This window comes from Hetaerina americana, unplaced genomic scaffold (genome assembly GCF_022747635.1).
Source record: "Hetaerina americana unplaced genomic scaffold, ioHetAmer1.1.p SCAF_5, whole genome shotgun sequence".
NCBI classification, from domain to species: Eukaryota; Metazoa; Arthropoda; class Insecta; order Odonata; family Calopterygidae; genus Hetaerina; species Hetaerina americana.
The window spans coordinates 22886175-22907560 of NW_027287095.1; the positions used below are offsets into that span (position 1 = coordinate 22886175).

General features: G+C 41.4%; 1 protein-coding gene across 1 annotated transcript in view; it reads right to left on the reverse strand.

The window, feature by feature from the left end:
- The window catches only part of mbo (Nuclear pore complex protein Nup88), a 361088-nt gene that overhangs the window by 111775 nt on the left and 227927 nt on the right, over positions 1-21386 (reverse strand). Inside the window, exon 2 of the mRNA XM_071591761.1 lies at positions 16068-16237. Within this exon, the coding sequence (XP_071447862.1) occupies positions 16068-16237 (170 nt within the window). The remainder of the gene's footprint in view (positions 1-16067; positions 16238-21386) is intronic.

Below are 21386 nucleotides of genomic sequence, written 5' to 3' on the forward strand. Positions count from 1 at the left end.
CCCGCAAATTAAAATATACTGCACGGAGCTTCTGTACACTTTGATGCTTACATGGTACATCTATTTGCGCGGCGGGATCGAACTACACCCATACTAACGCTGGGGATGTACTACCATGAAGTTAGGAGGAGGAAAAGAATACAGAAAAGAAAGTTCAATCGTATTTTTCTCCTCCCGCAGGAAAGGAGGGCAAGTGGATCTTACTAAGGCTAATTGAAATAAAAGTAAAGACCCATGCGCAAGGATTGTTTCATTAAATAGTCTTCCATTGAAACAGATGAAATTCTCATCTCGAGAAAAAAGTTGAAAATCTCATCATCATAACCAAATTATTTGACCCTTGTTATGTTTCGCGAGCGGGGTCAGTCTGATTATGGCATTCTAATAGACAATTTCATATCTACGTTAACGACTGCCTCTCCTTTCATAAGGATATTCCTGAGTACCCAGCATTATCATGTTGTCATTCTTAATCCATTGTCCCAGGAGGGATGCAAACTATTCAACATTATGCAATAATGAAAACGTAGTTTTATCCTGGTTTTATAATTTGGAATTCGCTTAACACAATTAATAACGTGAACATCAATTCGACCCCACTATAAAACAGTAATATAACACGTGTTCATATGCGAATAACTAATTGTGGATATGAATGACTAGAAAACAAGAGGGTATTTTCTTAATATTGCCCTAAAAAGAATGGACGGTTATTTCCAGGTTAAGATTCTGTTTTTCACTATTGAAATCTTTGCTACTCTCATAAAAATCAATCTTAGGTTAATATTTTTGGCATAATTTAACGAGGGTAGATGAGTACCAAAAGGAATATGATGCATATTGTATGATACCCCTGCAATTCCAAAGAAGGTGATAAGTTCCAGTCATTATTTACAACAGCATAAAGAGAAAAATTCACATTCATGAGTGCTATCATAAGCAACAATGCATGACAAGATAAAAATAGGTGACTTTTGTTTGAAATGGATAGTACATGTATAAAAAAAGTGATCTAAATATAGTTCAATTACCATAAGGGCACTTTGAATTATCCAAGGGCTCTTCTAGGAGAGGGGTTATAAAGACACAGACTTAAACCACCCTTAGGCTTACTACCTTGATCAAAAAGTTCCCGGAATAACCACCGTGTGGCGCTCCCATCGTTCCGATTTGAGTTCTGTTTTTTTTGTTAAATTGGTACATCTGTTGTTGATATTCCCTTTAAATCTTAGTGTCATAACTTGACATTTGCAAAAGTTACGTAGCCAAGAGTACATCTATCTCTGTGTGTGTTGGCGATTTTTTACAATTGCAGAAATGGATTTAAATTTGCAACAACGAACTTGTATTAAATTTTGCGTAAAAAACGGATTTAGTGGCGCACGGACGTTGGAAATGTTGGAAAAGTGTTTCGGCAACGATTCTCTAAAAAAAACGGTCGTTTACCAGTGGCACGAGCGGTTCAGAAGTGGTCGTGAGTCAATCGAAGATGATGAACGCAGTGGCAGACCATCGACATCGAAAGTCGGTGAAAAAATTGATAAAGTAAAAGAAATGTTGGTCAATAACCGCAAATTAACCATCAGAGAAAAAGCGGAGGACTTGAACATTGCCTATGGATCCGCCCAAGACATTGTGGTTAATGATTTGGGTTTCCGTCGTGTAGCAGCAAAGTTGGTGCCAAAAGACCTCAATTTCATGCAAAAAAGAGACCGTGTTGACGTCGCAAAAGACATGATTTGCGAGGCTGAATCCGATCCCACATTCATCAAAAGGATCATTACTGGAGACGAGATTTATGGGGGTTTATGAGTACGACACGCAATCCAGACATCAGGCAAGTGAATGGCGTTCACCAAATGAGCCGAGACCAAAAAAACCACGTCGTTTTCAGTCAAAAAAGAAGGCAATGCTGACGGTTTTCATGGATTACAACGGTGTAGTGCATCATGAATTTTTGCCAGAAGGCCAGACAGTAAACAAAGAGTATTATTTGGGCGTTATGAGACGTTTGCGTGAAGCAATTCGCCGAAAGAGACCAGAAATGTGGGCAGAAAACTCGTGGATTTTGCACCATGATAACGCACCGTCGCACAGTGCTATCATTATTCGTAATTTTTTGACGAAAAATGCAACAAATACCATCCAACAGCCACCGAATTCACCTGATTTGGCTCCCTGTGACTTCTTTCTGTTCAATCGAGTTAAAAAACCATTACGGGGAACGCGTTTTAGCAGCCGAGAGGAAGTAATGGAAAAATCGCAGGAAGCACTGATGGACATACCGAAAACCGAATATAAAAAATGTTTCGAGGATTGGATCAAGCGCTGGCATAAGTGTGTTGCAGTCGATGGGGATTACTTTGAAGGGGACAATATAGATTTAGATGAATAAACTTGTATTTTTAATTTTCTGAATAAATTCCGGGAAATTTTTGATCAAGGTAGTATATCCTGAACGGATAGGAAATAAAATGTGTTCCATCGAGCACTCTTGTTCCGTCGTTACAGTTGAACAGTTTGGAAGAATGGAAGTGCACCGGAGTAAAGGTCCTCAATAATCACATATGCATTCTTATTATAATAACATGGGAGATAAGAGATAAATTATAGCAAATCTTACACTTATATAACCGGCATTATGCAATAGTAATGTTGGCAAGAAAAAGCAATGCTGTTCATCAGAATAGGGATTATGATCATTATGACTTTAGACAGCACTGAAAATAAGTAGTCAAAGGATCTTCATTTGAAGAATACATCTCATAGTTCAATACAGTTGTATTAAAGAGCTAGGAAAATAAGGGCTTTGGAGGAGCCATAAATAGGGTATTTGGCTGAATTAACTCTAGTAAAAACTCGCAATGCCGGGTGAACCGAGAATTACAAACCTAGCGAAAGTTCGCCGATTCAAGTACTTCCTTGGATAATGATTTATACACGTATAATTCCATAGCGTTGATGTTGAAAATGTTGATATTGATTTCTCACAGGCATGAGAAAATTAAGCCAAGAAAATTTTAACATTTTGGCCACGTTGATATGGACTAAATGAAAAAACGAAAACCTTAACAAATAATCGTATGATTGTCTCAAAGAAACGTCACTCAACTCATCCACTTAACCATGACTCCAAGCACGTAAAGCACAGAGCTGGACGCCATCTTGCAAAGTAGAGTAAAACAACGTGGAATCTACCCATAAAACCCGCTCCTCGGAAGACACCGAAATACCCAATGGAATTCACTTTCGGAGGCAAATGAAAGAGTTTGGATTCCACCAACATCGCGGTTGGCACTGCTCTCGGGGAGAGGAGGGTTGTGGGGATATCGTCGAGTAGGTTTAATTCCTTCTCACACACGTTCTACGAGTTTTGACTAAATTCTCGCCACCGCAAACCCCAGGCATCGGCTCCGATCCCTGCTTATTCCCCACCCAGGAAGGAGACTTGCGTCGCATTGGGTGAACCTCCGGAAGGCTGCTCGTTGTTCAATGGCCCGGCACGTACCTAATGGAGGACCCGGCTCTCCCTTTTTGACAACCTCTTCCCTTTTCAATCCGCGAGTTCCCCGCCGCGGTTGGAGCGCACCGAAAACCCTCAACCAAACTCCTCATCCCCAGCCTTTCCGCTATAATCCCCTAAAGAGGCCTTTCGGAAATCCCGAGCAAAAGTCGCTCGACGGAAAACGGCTCGGCTGCACCCGATGGCGGGTTCTCAGGCCAACGAAAGTTAAGATTTCCGCTCCACCGAAATCCTCGACTGGCGCGAAGTTCCAAGTCAACGCCATTCCATTCCCAGAGTGGCTAATCCTTTTTCCATAAACATAACAGGGATATCCGCGAAAGTAGTTTAGTCGCCCGGTGGGAAACAAGAGCTCTCTCTCTCTTGCCTGTGCCTGTTGGGGGGAAATATAACTATTACCATAAGCCAATGCATCAGGAAGCCCGATTCATCCGAAGGGACACTTTTAGCGGAACGTTTGGAGAATAATTACTTCAGTGAAATTATCTCGGGAGAGAAAATTAATGAAAATAACGACAAGAGTTTTCCCGATCATAATTAATTAGTGAGGGTTGAACATGGATCTAATCTGTATCAACTCAACATAAACAAATGAGTCGCCGCACCCTGACGCTGCGTTTGGCAGCAATTTGAACTTAACTGAGAGGAACTCCAAATGAAAATTGAAGATATCTGCGCCTTAAGATTTACTTGAATTTATTCTACAAAAAATTTCTGAATATTCTCCTTCACAAGGTGCATACTCTAATTCTATTCCACGGTTCAAAGCTAATTTACTTCACGTAAAAAATAAGGACATTATTATTTAAAATAATTTTTACATACACCAAACGATCAAGTCTCGAGGAATTCCGGTTGCATTCACAATATTGCCTACATAAACAGCGAAACTCAAGGATTTTAATGACTACTTGAAGATATTATTACTGAAGAGTATTATTATAATTAAAATCATTATTAGCCAAAGCTAATATATCCTATTATTAAAACAACATGTGTGGGTGGATATATGTGTGTGTGTGTATGTATATATATATATATATATATATATATATATATATATATATATATATATATATATATATGTATACTCATTCACATAGAAATAGATATAAGGAAAGGAACACATATAAAGGACGAACACAGTTGAGGTGGGGAAGGTGGAATTGGGCAAATCACGAGGGTAAAAATATTTCCTAGAGGTCTGTTCCTATCCCTTTTCCTTATATCTATTTCTACGTGAATGAGTATTTGTTCGCCGTTTGGCGGGATTTCGTGTTTGAGTATGCATGTGGGTATGTGTATATAAATAAATAAATATATATATATATATATGCCTATATATATATGCCTATATATATAATATATATATATGTATGTATATATATGTCTATATATATATATATATATATTATATACACATATTCACACACACATATATATGTACGTTTATCGTTTAAGGTACTTTTTTATAGGCGTAAATCATCGCTATATTTCTTAGTCTCGTCTAACAGAAACAACCTGACACCTAACACCACATTCAACAGCTCACCGATTCCGTAAACCTTTTATCTCCCTTCATTCACTCCCACTTATCAATCCTTTTCCTCCCACTACCGCACTCGCCTAATGCCCTCCCTTCTCTCACAGTCTTCAACATTCTATCGCCAATCAAAATGCTCTGCATCCACCTTTCCAGCCTTCCTTGGATTTTTCCCAAAAATATTCACTCCATCCCCACCATACCTATGGTTTCCTTTTCCAAGATTTCACCCTTTTTATCCTTCTCCACACCCACATATCAAAAACCTCCAATCTTCGCCTATCGTCTTGCCTCAATGACCATGTTTCTACACGGTAAAAAACTACACTCCTTATAAAAGTTTGCACTTATTTTTACTTCACATCCTTACTCAACGCCCATGTCATGAACACCATCCCTGTGAAGGCTTCTGTATCCAATGCATTTGATAATTTAAAATTTGTGTATATTGAAATGCACGTTCATAATCACGGCTTATGAAAACAGAGTACGTTATTTGACTCAATTTAATATTTTTATCAGGGAACTATTCGTAACTACCTCATATTCAAGATTAACTCTTTGCACGAAACCAATTTACATATACGGATAATAAACGTTATAATGGTCATCTTTGTAGGACTCTTAAAATTGACTATATTTTTGTAATACACTACCCAATATTTATTTTTCTGCCAGTGCAAATTCATTCCCCTATTGGTACCGTATTTTCAGCCGTTTTTTTTTAATTATCATAACCGCTTGCTGAATTCACGAATCTCGAAAGAGCGGTTTCGTAATGCTAAGGGGGAAATGTACACAAAGTGAAACTTAATAAAACAGGCTATATTCGAAACTTTGGTGGGGAAGTCGAAAAAAAAAGTCCGACTCTAGACCTGAACCAAAGAACTACTGAGGGAGGAAGGGAGGATTGGGGGGGAAGAACGTGGGAGAGAGAGAGAGGGAAAGGGAGCGAAGAACACAAGGGTGAATGGAGGGAAACAGGAGCAACAGCAGACTATGGTTTCCAAATCTCATAAATAAGAAAGAAACATGGAGACGGTGCGAGAGAGAGTTGTGGGAATTGGGGATGGGAAGAGTAAGGAGCGAAGGAGTGGAAAAACTGGAGGGCAGGGGTGGGAAGGCGACAGAAGGGTGCACGGTTGAGCACTTAGGCACTGCCGCGGATTTAAACGAGTTCGCGGCCGTTACCACTGAGAAATTACGGAAAAAGCATTAATGGAGAAAAGTCGGTGGGCCTTGCATCAAAATTAAGAGAACACGGGGGAGGGCACCGCGGAAGGGCTCCGGGGAAGGGGAAGGAGGAGCCGGGCGGGTGAACCGCTCGGGTGAGTGGGGGGGGGGAAGAAAAAAAAAGTGGGGAATGCAAACGAACAAAACACGAAACAGAAAGGCAAGTAGCAACACCACTCCTCACTCCCTTCCCCGAAGGAATAACCTCAATAAGACAATTTCGCACCCGCGCGAGATGCTATATAAAAGGAATCGCAAAGTTTCCCTTCCTCCCTCTCACCTCTAACCTCTCCTCTACCTTGTTATAACGGGCGATAAATTTCCCAATCTTTCCAGAATTTTAATAACTTCCATAAATCAGTTGAGTGCGGAGTCGGGGTGTATCACGACATAAGCCGGTTCATAATTTGAATGGAAAAGGGAATTAGCACGGATGTGTAGCATTTCCTTAAGGAGCTGCATTCCCTTGTTACTCCTCTTGCTGCATCTCCCAGCCGCCAAGCGTCTTATACGGATGTACGTACTAGAAGCCTCCACATTCATTCCCATTCTCCACTACCCCATATCTCCCATCAAAAACTACCGATTTCTTCCGGTTTTAACATCTGCCCTCTCTTGCACCCTCCCACGATCCTAAAGACATCTCTTCCTTGCAACCATTCTCATGGCAAACATTAGACTTCCGTTAATTCGAGTGAACTCGGCCTCAGAAAGGGAACAGTTTCATCGGTTGGTGCCGGGCGAGTATGAGTATCCGGAAACAGCACAAAGATCAGCACAAAAGGGTAGCCACGATGCGAATCAGATCTAACATCTAAGGAGACTACTAATGCAGGAGAAGTGTGCTTTCGGATTCACTTCGAAGGTTAAAAAGCCATTTCGCTAAAACATATACCTCATTTCATGTTAATAAGAAATTTATTAGCTGACTGAATTACTCGAACGACGATTAATTGAAGAAGATCTATTCATCGATTGCATAGACGATTGTGTCACATTCCCTTCCAGTGTCCTTGAGGGCGGAGACCATTGTATGCTGCATCTCCATGTGGTAGTGGAATTTCACCTTCTTACTCTTCAAATTCTAGCTCGTACGTTAATGGATAAATTTTTACTGCATTCTTAGGTGTATGTGTTTGTTAGTTGATAGTAAATGCATTTGTATGCGTGTAAGTCGAAAGGGTTTTTGCATGAACGCATACGCCACCGTGGGTGTAGGTTTGCAAGGGTGTGTTGATTTTGCATGTGGTTTTGTTGTCTCTTACGGGTGGTTACCTGACATCCCCCTCCACACGCCGTTGCGGCGGCTTGCGGGGTATTATGCAGACGTAGATGTATTAAACTGGGACAAATTGCCAGCCCGACTGCTGTCGTTCGGAAGTTAACTTGGAGTAAAAAAAACATAGTGGTCGGAATTTCGACCTGTTCGCAAATCGAACGACCGGATCTCGGCCACCGCCGGTAGCTAATTGTAACTTCTAAACTACATATTAACAATAAAATACGCAAACAGAAAACAGAGGAGCAGAGAACTCGACTTATAGGAACCAATTGGCCACTCCTGGAATAAGTTAGCATACTCACTAGGCTCCTATACCATTTTTGAACACACATCATCATTGAAATATCGAGAACTGTTGTACGAGGGTCATCCGGAAAGTAGTACCCGTTCGTGAAATAAAAAGACAAAAGTAAATATTAACAAACATAAAAAATTTTATTTGAAAGAGGATACTTTAAACTACTTCTCAACATAATCTCCAAGCAAATTAAGGCATTTGTCATAACGTGTGACAAGTTTCTGTATTCCTGCTGCATAGTCCTTCGCCGCCAGCTCATTGAGATACGCGAGGGACCCATCTTGCACAAATTTTTGCATAATGCAGATGGTGTTTAACAATTTCATGAACAATTGTTCGAGAAACATTGGGAAAATGCTCACAGATGTCATCAATTGTGACGCGCCGATCGTTCCTCACGAATTCGTCAACTGAGCTCACCAGTTGGTCTGTAATGACAGACGGTCTCTCCGAACGCTCATCGTCGTGTGTGTTCCCCCTCCCCATGTTGAAGTTGCGACACCACCGCCGAACAGACGACTCGTCCATTACATTGTCTCCATACACCTCCTTTAATTGGCGATGAATATCACATGGGCGAACGTTTCTTGCATTGAGGAATTTAATCACTGCCCTCACTTCACAACTGGCGGCGTTCTCAATTTTTTTAAACATTGTAAACAATCACAGAAACAACACAGGCAATGCTAGCGTCACGCAACTTGGCTCAGAGAAGGCAGACAAGCCACTGAAGCTATCTGACCTCGTCCAGCGGCTACTCGCGTCGTCAGCACTTCATGCGGCACGAACGGGTACTACTTTCCGGATGACCCTCGTAGTTATTCAAGTATTTGAAAATTAAGGAAGGAATGAAGGATGATGGCGGTTTGAACCAGCTCAATATGAAGGCATAAAAACTATAGAGATGTCGCCGACCCTTAGTAAGGATTTTTTCCACGCTTCACTGGGGTGTGGAACCAAATTAATGCAAAGTATCCTTCAACCTAGGGGGTGAAAGTATACGTGGATGAATGGTATGACTAAAAATTCGCACGGTTCATTGCATCTGTACGATCCCACTAAAATGTTTCGAACTAAGCATAGGTACGTAGCAGAAAGTACATCATCAAGCACATTTAATGGATATCACGAAAGTGATTCCTTTCGTAAATAAGACGGCGTCAAATGCAAGAAAACAGTCAATGAAGGAAATAAGTACAAACACTTATTAAGAGGAAAATCGAAAGATCGCCACTCGATTACAGCAACGGCTAACGTTTACCAGCAATAATAATGGTGGTAATGTCTCCGCCGGGAACCAATGCGTGAGGTTCTCATACAGATCGAGAGAATATTTCACTGACGAAGGAAATATTCACCTCTGTCCGTTTTGGGACACACATAATCAAAATCATGGGGAGAAACTGAGATTATGTTGCTGTGAAGAGTCATCAACAAGGATGGAAAATAAACTATTAAAAAGAAACTGCGAAACATGGAAAAATGAGATGACTCGGAGCAAGAAAGGGATCACCACTTCGTCGGGATGGTCTAAACATTATTGGAAGTAGAAATGCACACACAATTGCATGATTCAAATACAAATGCACAAAAGTCATCTCAATAAAGAGACACAATTGCCACTAACGATGCAGGGAAGTATCAAAGCTACGAAGCAATTCGTTTCCGATGCAAAACAAATAACTTGCACATCCTAAAACACGTCGGGGAGAAACATTCTCGATCAAAGGCTGAGAAATACATTGGAAAATAATATTCGAAGAGAATGCTCACTTACAATTATTTTTCATACCTATGATTTTTTGACATGAGATATGTGAAGTCTACCTTGAAGATGATTCAGTGTATTTACGGTGAACACGAGAATAAAAGAATAATCTTTGAATAACAACCATCGCCGTTTATTTTTACACAAGGAACAAGATCATTCGTCATATTATTTCATAGATAGCGAACCCTTCAATAATTTGCACTAATATAAGCGCAGACTACAGCTTGTCGTTATAAACATCAAAGCAGATGAAAAAATATAAAAATTTCGAATAATTAATAGATGAAAAACCAGGAATTCATCTCTTAGATTTTGAAAATTGTTCGGTGATGTATCTGAGTAAGACACCACCTTTAGAAAATTACAAAAGGCCTTAGGCTCAGCCGTTAGGTACACTTTACAAGAGTCAATGGGATGGAAATGGACACACTTTGCGTTTGATCTCTTTCAAAAGTTGCTTCTACGATCATTCTACAAAAACAACTACCTTTATTTTTTCCCAATATTCTCTAAAATTTCAACGCCTCTAAATCCTTCCCTTCCACTCAATCCAATGAATTAAGACGGCCCCCTCACTACTCCCCGACGCAAGGAACGGGAGTATACCGTCGCTTGACGGACGCACTAGCGCGCAGTACAATACCCTTCGTCGAGGGACATACCAATTATACACATTTTCGCGCTGACAACCGGAGACCGCGCCGGCGGGGGGGCGCATAAAGTTGCACCTCAAGAGGCCCCCGGGATCCGCGATGGAATTCGGCTGGCGGCGAAGACTCTCGGATCGAGATGGAGGAGTGAGGGCGGGTGGGTATGGGGGGGGGGGCGAATCTTCCTGAGGAAAATATTAGGAGAGAGCGTGTGCTGGGAGAGAGAGACGTAAGCCTCGCCAGGGTAGAGAACGGTGGGCTCTCCAGTGAGGAACCGCGGGGGAGGAGGGGGTGCGTATAAGGAGGGAATTCGGGAGCATTAAGAAAGGCTATTACGCGAGGCATGTCGCGGTGGTGGGAAGGCAAAATAACGGGGAGAGATAGCTAAGGACGGGGGGGAGGTGAAGGGAGGGAAGAAGGAAGGAAGGGGGCGGGTACTTCCCTAAAGGACCGTTGTTGGGATGGTGGGAGAGATGGTGGGTGGTATGTGTACGATGCGGGTGAGAGGACAGGGGTCTAGCGAGGGAGGGAAGGGTCGTGGGTGGCATGTACACAGTAAGGTGGGGCCTGGAGGACGGCAGGCTAGGGAAGCGAGACGGTGGTGGTGATGAGATAAGATGAATGCTAGGTTTTAAAGGGGGGACAAGAGAAATATGGATTTCACTAAGCATGTAAACTAATACCGCGCGGTGAGACATGTGCATCGCATCAGATTTTCGAATGAAAAAAATAGCCACACGTTTTTAGCAGTCCTTTTTCCAAGACGCGACCCAATCTTCTAATACTACTCGTACTTACACGATGACGATGAATTTCGATTCTTCGGGAAATGCTATGCACTCTCTTCAACTTAAACTGTGCTACGAGATCTTGACTGCGTGTATTAGGTCTACAAGAGTTCACAATCAATGAATTAACGAGGACAATAACCTTTATACGTTCCCAAAATAAATCGAATATTCGCATTGGGAGCCTATACAGCGGATGACGACCAACGAGTAATCCTCGTAATGCTTTCCTCGCATACATCCTCGGAAGTAAATAAATTAAATCATAATATTACGCAAAATTGACGAGTGACAAATTACCCCAAAAACCGTGAAAACCACTGCGGAGGAGGTATGCAAATATTTTTCATCGGATAGAAAACGCTTTTCGATAACCAAGCCAATTCAATTTACGTACCGTTGTGAAACAATTAAAATATTTCCACATTTCTGATTCTATTGCTTCCGAAAATTTCCGGGTTTCCCCAACCAAAAAGGTTTTTATATCTTTTTCAAATTTAACTTTAAAACGCTATGACTGCTCACGAGTATTATGGCCTTAAATAATCTACACTATATTCTTTTCCAGCACATTGCATGAAAATCAAAAGGCCAAAGTTTGGACCAAATGTTTTGGAATAATTTTCATGACAACAATTTAACAAGCGTTTTAGGAAAACAGTTATATATTTCCTTCCCACTTTCCTGAATTAGCGACTTGGCTTATCTTTATATATCAACGGACACATTTGGAATCAAATCCGGCTGATAAGGATAAAGGAAAGAATTATAAAAATTTTTCTCGTGATTTTTTCCTCTACAAGTATTTCCTGAATTTTTCTAGTGTCCTATTACCCAATAAAACCATCCATGAATGGCAATGTTGATTATAAGTAATGAGCGGTTTATTTGATCAATGCCTTTGAGACAGGAGGGCCTACAAAATGCAAAGCTGAAATGGTTCACACTTGTAAGCCATCGAGGAGTGCGGGCAAGAGAGGATACCTTTGCGTATAAAATCATTTGACTTAAGAATACAATATATACCGAGACTAATGCGTAGTCTAACTGAAGAAACAAGTTGAGCTTTAATACAGATACGTTATTCCGAAAAAATGAATAGAAATTTCAACTCTCTGATGGTTGAAAATGTCTGGCTGGGACAAACGTTTGTGGCCAGTTTAACACAGGATGACGTGTAACAACTCTCAGTGTGTTAAAGTTAATAGATATTCATGTAGCGACACATCAATTGCAAGTAAAAACGATATAATGCCCCACTTAACCGAAATAGTTAGCTTCACTAGATCTAGGGCTCGAAATATCTAGCAACGAAATTAGGCTACGAATTTGTCACGCTAGTTCTAAGTCGAAAAAAATTAAATAATACCTTAGAGAACTTGGTCCCTTTAACGGCAGGAAGAGAATACGACGTTCCAAAAGTTCTTGAATTTTAAACACTTTTAAGAGAAGAAGGGGATTTGAACGCGTTTCAAAAACTTTCGAAACTCCTTGAATGCTGAAGGTGATTCGAACGCATCGCTCCTCGCGGCAACGCCCTCTTAAGTGGGGGCCGCTATTTATTCTTAAGCGTCCAAATTGCCGCGGAAGCCGTTTAAATAATACCTAACAGTGAGAGACGGACAAACTTTTGCCGGGAAGAAATATGAAAGCTTGCGATTTTTACTCTCGATATTATGACGAGGCCACGGCTTTAGATAATGGGCTGGAAGTCTTTCGTTCGGGATTTCAGGAAGGGATGCGGTAGTCGAGGGATGTAGGGGTGGGTATGGAACGGGACGGCGGCACGAATGGGGGGAGGGATGCGACGCAGGGGGGGTGAGGGGTGTTAGGTGAGGGGATCAAAAGGGAAAAGCGCGAAGCGAAGAACTTAAGAAAGTGGAAGATCAAGAAGCGTAGAGCAATAGTCATTATACGTATCCCCGCGCTTAAGGACTTCTTCCTTCTGCACCCAAAAGCTCCCATCCTACCACCAAAACTCACCCTCCTTCCATCCCTTCTCTCCAATATTTTCCGTCTACTTCTAATCCTGAACGTCTCCAGGGACCGGCCTCCATCCCCTGCCCTCGCCCCTCACACCTAGTCGCAATGTGGCGCGGGAGGGAGCGGTGCTCACCGCCGCCGACGTCGGATTTCCCTCCTGAGCAGCCAAAAGGAGCGAGCGGTGACCCAGGTGAGGCGGGCGGGAAAGGTCAAGACTCGCCGCCGTGACGAATTCCTTCTCCGACCGATCTGCAACGGGACCACCCGAGGATTTCGTGTGATTCTTCACCGGCGGGGACAACGTACCCACTCAAGAGGGTTGTGGGTCTCGTACATCGTGGCGTACCGGGGATGCTCCCCCCGCCACTCACTCTGACGGGCCCCGAGTCGTCCCCCCACGCTAACCTCTCGCCACCCCCGCTCGCACCCCCCACCTGACGGCAGCGACTTCCCGACGCCGGTGGCTGGAGAAAGTATGCGGACTCGGGAGCCGTTATTAATGGCTCATTATGGCAAGTCCCGCACGCGGCCCGGGAAGTTTCGTCGCGCTATTCCTTCAACCACCCCCCCCCCCTCCCCCGCCCACTTCAATTTCCAGCCCACCGCCCGTCGTTCCGCCCTCCTCCCCTCCAGCGAAAAGATATATTCCACCCATTCTTGCCCCTCCCTCCCACCGGAAAACGGGCTCGCGGGCCCACCTCCGCATGGGAATCTTCCGCCGCCTCTCGCTCCATTATTCCCGGCATCGCGTAATCCTTCGCTCCATCCCTCGGGAATATTTCTCCCTCCTGATTCCACCTCCACGACCTATACCCTACAAGACTGCCCGGAGCGGGATAGGAGGACTGGGGAAAGGTGCGAACGATGAGGGAGTAGAGCGAGTCCGGCGACCTATGGGACGTACGCCAAATAGGCAGCCGGGATGACGACAATCGGGTTTTTTATTTCAATTCGTCGAGAGAGAATATATTAGCATATTCCACAGTTAATAGTGCCATACTGAGGTCCGAGCCTGGGAAAGCCTCGAAGGTGTTCGATTGCCCACTGCCCAATCGCATTAACACCAATGATCAATAGATCCGAACTTAAAGCAGTACGCCTATTGACTATGCTACGATAGGACGGAGTAGCCACAAACTGCTTTATTTTCGATAGCAGTCGAGGGCGATGAGCGTGCAGACTTCCAAACTTTCCCACGCCCCTTAGGAATGGAAAGTTTAGACGATTTTGATTTGGCAGGTATATAAAAATTCTATTTTTGCAATTCGTCGATGTGGTCTCAACTTCATTTCTCTCGTTTGCACCTTGCAAGATATTTATATATTCAAGCTCGGAATTTACGTGATGCCAGCGGTAAAAATTACAGAGACCATCTAAAATTCTAAAATCCACCTCAATGAAAGTTTTTGGGGGATTTCGCATATTATTTTGTATGAGAACGGAAAACGTGAAATTTAAATTTTACAATGTTTGGAGCTATATTAAAAATTAGCCACAGTATTTTCTCATAAGTTTATTATATACTTCGTTTAGGCATTAACTGATAAAAAGAGACATGTTATATTACAGCATGAGGAACTATTTTATTGTGCGATGGAACCTCCAGCGAGGTTGATGAATCTCTATGGATCTCAGCCTGCTCTTAACTCCGAGTTTTACCCACCGTCCGTTACTCTGACACTCCCAATATTAAGAGATGGGCCCGATGAAATCAATTCATCTTACCTCCATCATTCAACGAACATCAGTCTTTTGTTTTTTTCCACAATGTTCGTAGCATAGATTTTTCTACCTTATTGTGTCTCCCCCAAGGAAAAATACCACCGAGAGGGCTGTTAACTACACCATATACGAGCATATACTTCTTGACAAGCCGAATGTCAAAAGTGGCGAAAATAGGCTTGCCTTGACAAAGAAAAATTCATCTTTCATCAGGATACCGCGTCTGCTCACAAAGGTACGTTGGCAATGGGAACACTACGGGATTTTGGGTGCGATTTGCCATATCATCTCCCCTATTCTCCTGATTTAACACCCTTAGGCTTCTATATGTTCCCAAACTTGAAGAAATTTGTTTCTGGGAAACTCTTTGCGTCCAATGAAGAATTTGAGAGTGCATATGGATTTTTCACAGCCTTCCAGATTCTCACTTTTGCGAAGGAAACTGATGTTGGAGCAACGCTGGATCAAGTCGGTTGAAGTCAAAGGACAATATGTAGCAAAATAAAATCATATTTTTACTACAGATCACAGTTTTTCATTGTCATGCCGAGAAAATTTCACCTCACCCTCGCACTATCCGTCACTGAGAATTATTCTTTACTCAACGACGACGCACGACTCACCTGTTTCTATCCTACTTTCACTCTCAAATCATACAAAAGTTTCCAAAATTGTAAACTAGAACACTTAACTATCTATTCGCTCCCCCTCTCACATAAATTATGCATACCGAAAAAAAAATTATCCTAGAGGACACACTGGACCGAACTTGAACTTACGGAATCACCGATTCATGGATTCTTGCAGAAGAAACACCGGCTCGTGTGAGAGTAGCCCACCTGCGCGACGTGGTACGTCAGCTATCGCATTGATATGATAATGTTGAAACATAATTAATTACGTAGTCAACGGCGAAACATAAAACTAAGATATTTCTCACAAATGGACGATCGTGAATCTTGGGCACATCAAGTATGAACAGTAAATAATGTAGGACGTGCAATGGCATACGTACGCCCTTATTAGGCCTACATATTTCGTTATTATGGAAAAGACATGATTAAACCGGGTTTTTGGGATAACTTTAGCACTCATGTACATTTACACTCACTGAAAAGAAAAAAAACATTAAAATGGTGTAATATTGGACACTACACGCAACTAGCTCAAAAAGAAAGATTATTTCTATTTAACGACAACAGCTACTAATAAACTCCCTTACGTTCATTAAATAATCAGTGCACGTCAATTCCTGTATTATTTGCGACACTCACCGGCATGAAATGCATTCCTTCCCGCCGTGGAAGTTGGCTCCTGGTCCCCATCTGCGCGGCAACTGAAGAGCAGTGACGCCACGCGGTCCAGCGAGGGCGACGCGCGAACCGGTTGCATTGACAGTAATCCGATTGACGTCGAAGACCGGAGGATCAGTCAGCAGGAGTCTCTGTAATAGAAGAAATCATTTTGCTTAATCTGAAACGTTGAGAAGGAAGAACGCTCTATTCTCTTCAAATGTGGAGGATTTCTAGCCACAACCCAACTGTTCATTCAGCCTCTCCAACACTTAACAGCAATAATTGAGAGTTGGTGAATACCTTTCATAATTTGACGTATCACGGCATTCGTACCATTAGAGGCAATGAAACCGATGGTGTAAAACAATTGTTGACGTGGGAACTCTAGCCTTCAGCGAATACACAAACATCAATTTCAACTTAATAAGAATTAGTTGTCAAATTTTCGTTTCTAAACCAACTTCAGTGCTTTTTTAATGCATATCTACCTTGTGGGTCACAGCAATAAGCATATCAACTTTACTTAAAATTTTTTATGGGTTCTGGATATTGATTAAGCACCTGAATTTTAATCGTCTTAATGGAAGACCACTGATTGGCTTCATTTTTGAGAAAATCGATAGTTTAAGGAGGAGAATTATCAAGGACCACTCGTACATTTTTATTTTCAAATACTAAGTTGGAAATTTCATTGAATTGTTTAAGAAGACGAGTGTTTGAATAACCAATGAGGCTGCCAAAGCGAGCAGCTAATACAAATTTCAGTCAATTTATATTAATTAATATCGAAATAGCTTATTTAATAGGAATAAGAAAGTAAAAGTTCACGGTTTAGTGAAGCGAAGCGACATTTTCTCGTTTTAGTAGTTGGGACCAAGAACATTTTCAAGGAGTAGCCCATTAAAGTAATTAAAAATAAGAGAAATTGCCTTTCATTGAAAATTTGCGTCTTGGGATACATCAGAGGAGCAGCAGCGGATGGCGTCTCACAGCCTGAAATAATAGCACCTAGCTTTCCGCATCACTCTCGTGCACTGCATGGAGTCTAAATCAGCGGCGTAACAGATAGCGGGATATTTATTTATGGGAGTATCTCCTCAACAATATTGTCCTGTGTCCACTATTTGAAATGTTGTACAGCAAATAAACCGGCACTACTGCAGCGGATGAATAATTCTCATTCTTTTCGAGCCAAAAAATATGAATTTATCCCAAAAATGAAAATTCAGAGCACCCATCGATTGAAACGTTAAAGGTAAACGTAAGAACATATTTTCAACCATGGCCTTGAGTTTCCGCTTTTCCCATGGGAAATGCCGTCACACGCACTCATACCACTTAGAATCATCATATTAAAGCTAAATAACTTTGAAATATTTCTTCCTACGAGTAAAATATGAGCAAATCCAAATTGCTGCATTTGGTTAACAATGTAAAAAAAGGTTACTTCTGGCAAAACTTAAAAGGCTAAGCGCCTTGTTTTACCGCAGTTTTATTTTGCTATAATTTCCAGCCGCAACAGTAGATCAATAAGAGGGTGTGTTGAGATCCAATGGATTTCGATCTTCTCAGTCGCACTATATTAGTTTTACATCACGCTTATCCGAGGGGTCAACTGTTTTATATGGCATACTATAAAAAGTGTAACAACAAAAGAATTTTTGCAGAAGAGCAATGAATACATTTATTTTTCCATGGCTACAACACAGCAGAAATTGCAACTGAACAAACTAAGCAAATCGACTTTCTCCCTTACACCTAGCGTTCTGATAAGTAGTTAGGAAGAAGGTAGTTAGAAAGAAGACGAGAGGCGGAGTGGTTAAAAAATTGTGAGGGGTGAAATAGACTCGGGAGGCGGAGAAAGACTGTGCGTCGCGGGAGGAGGAGGAGGGGCTCTTGGACTCCGGAGATGGATATCCCGGCAAGAATTGCCCACCCCCCCTCCAAGCACGCCTACTTGAACTCCCTTCCGCGTCCCCTAATTTCAATAATTTATATCGAGGATCGTTTAAATTAAGCAATATCACGGGGCTCAATTTTTCCCTCTTTCATCCATCCCCCCTCCAAACAGCATCCCAGCCACTCGCCCTACCTTAATCTTCCAGACCCTTTCCTCTTCTTCCAGCGGTACTTACGGATCCTTTCTTCTTTTTTTTCTCCCCTCACAGCTGAATAAGTGGGCTTAATCGGCCGCTGGAGGATTGATGTTGCAGAGACCGTTTGCTATTTAGGCTATTTTTCATGAACTTATCTCGAATACACACCGAATACGCCAAGACGGCGAAAGTCATAGCAAATCCCGCAGTGTATTACATATTATACTACATACTATTTGCGATACATCGTCTCATATGCACGCAATTCTTAAGAGTTTCTCATGAATCCAACGGCCCTAGAAATAATCTACAAAACGTAATTCAAACTAGAGAACATACGACGGAACATCCATCTTAATGGCTCTCTAGGTACGTTGAACCCGATTAATTCGTCCCAAATAACTCTCAAGTCTTAAGCTTCAGAAGGAGTTTGGATTCCGGGTCTTAAAAGACTTATTAACGGCGGATTAAGGAAGAAGTTTAGGTCGACTTAAGAGGAGAGCGTTCATAAATGATAAGTGGACGATACGTTCCCGAATAGGCGGATAATTTTGACAGTATACTCCGCACCGGCGCGCCGGGTAGATTTTCGAGGAGGAAAAATATCCTTTTCGTCCATTTCATGGCCACGGATCGTTGACTCCGTACCCAGCACGCCATTCATTCTCCCCTAGGTTACCTACCATTTGACCATTCATTTAATGAAATAAACGGAAGTGTGTGGCCGGACGGCTCGCTCTGGCAGTCAGCTGAAGAAGCAGGTTGTTGGAAAGAGACAACACAAGAAGATGACTTTTTGGGAAGCCGAATGGGAAGCAGAGATAACTGCACCAACAGAAACGATAAAAGAACAGAACGAAGAGCTTCACGAGAGGATTAACAATTTCTCAACGTCAGGATCTTTGTTTCAACAAACTGATGAATACTATATTACACAAGATGAATCAATCGAAATAATGACACGTAAGGTATACTATATATTGTCTGGATATTTCTAACGAAGATGAGGGATGAGATATTTTCGAATAAGCGGATTGATGAAATGTTAGAACTTGAAAGTATAACTTAAGCGAATGAATTTCAGTGCTTCCACAAATGGTAAAACTTGTCTCTACGGTGGTATTTTTTCCACTTGTACCACCCAAGAAATTCGGTCTGATATACGTGCAGTGCCGTACACTGGGCTTTGGAATGCCACACTCCATTGGAATGCTAATTGAATATTGGAAAATTGAAACTGTAAGGTATGGAATACCTCATATACACATGAGTTTTTGATATTTTTAAGATTGACAAAGCCAAAGAGTTCATAACGCAGTCAACAAAATAGTTGGCTCAAAATTTTCGCACATTTTGATTGAAGCTTCTTTTTCCCTAATAATAAACAACAAAAATTTCATTATTTTGATAAGACATCAGAAGTGAGCTGGCCTCGATACTGAATTTTTTTCGTGGGAAAACTACGATGAATTTCCCTATAATTCCATGATTGCGCGGTTAAAAAAATCGGCGGACTTTGATGCTTTTTAAAGTGAGCAGAAAAACGACGTGCAAAGTCGCTATAGTTATGTTTATAGCAATAGTTGATTTCTCTAAAATATTTTTCGAAATTAAAAAAAACGAACGGCAGCTCAAAAATTACTCCGAACACCAACATCATTAAAAAGCTTTCCCGAACTCCCAAACTTAAAAAAAGAGAGAACCAGGATTAAAGTAATATTAAGAGAGGCTGGAGGATGAATAGGCATCGGATTTAAATCAAATTATACTCAATTTTAATTGATGAGAAAATTGTGGCAGGAGGGCATTTGGGTAAAAATGTCTAAAGAGGCTCCAGGGGTAATAAAAAAAATAACTTTGGGATATAAATCCTTACGTTGCCCCACCCTCATTATCTCTCTCTCCGGAACACCCTCCTCCTTTCTTAATACTTCGATATCTTATCTCCTCCTCTCCTTTATTTGATCCTTTCCTTGAAGGAGAAGGTAATAAAGACGTTATCTCCCTAGGCGAACAAATTGGCTGGAAAAAAGGTCCTCACCGGATGAGGAAAAAGTACGTCTAATGGCCTCTATTGCGGCTCGAGAACATTATGATTATGGCAGAGAAGGATAACGGATGCTAATGCCTTTAAAGGTATTTAAAAGAACTTGGTCCGAGGGTGGGATAGCAAGGCATACGATGGAGAAATTAGGGAGGTCGAACATGTGGCGGGGATAGAAGTGAGGCCAAGGAAAATGAAGGCGAAACTAGGTAGACGGTGATTTATTTGGGCCAATTATGTTATCCACGATGACGGTGGAAGAATAGTATGCCTCCTACCAAAACTTCGTTGAAAATTTGAAGATAGGCCGTATTATGGAATATAACTGGCGGTGATCGTTAAACACATGAGAAAATATAAGAATTTTTCAACACAAAGATAATTTGAAGGTGACGAAAAAGCATCGAAGACGTTCCATAATCACAAAAAGGTTGAGTTTCTGAGTTGTTTAGGTAACCAGAGCGAATTCATCATTAACTTTGCCCTCCACGGTATTTTAGGGATAAGTATTACTGGCGGATATACAATATACTAACCTATTATAAAACATAAGGTTCTAAAAACTTATCATCATGAACAATACAGGAAAATTAAATAAGGTACGCCTACGCTTTCCTTCTTATCCGGACTTCATATGAAAACAGATCAGCCGATTTTATTATGTCGTCTGAATATTAGTATACAAGTAAAAGCCGAACGTACCAATCGGTCAGGTACTTAACGATGAGCAGAATGCTACCGCAGTTCAAATGTTTTTTTGAACGCGAAGAAATGCCTAGGTCTCTTTGAGTCTCATTGGAATAAACTATCGTGAAAAACTTGTCAGAGTATAAGTTTGAATAGGTGTATGTACATACGATGGATTTGAATGACAATGTTTACAGATCTAAGGTGATTTAAGATGCTTTCGTTTAATGGAGAAAAAAGTCACTCAGTAAAAAAAATCAATGAGATACGTAAAAATATTGTATTACGGTCGTGACAAATTATATTTAAATGATTTTGCTCAAATGCAAACAAGGTAATACGTGATCCACCGCAATAGTTTATCTTAGTGCACAAAATAATTGTTTGTTTAACAAAAAACTCCAATATTTCAATATAACAAAATAAGTAAGTAAGATGTACAATACCGATCAACTAGCTAATTTTCGATAT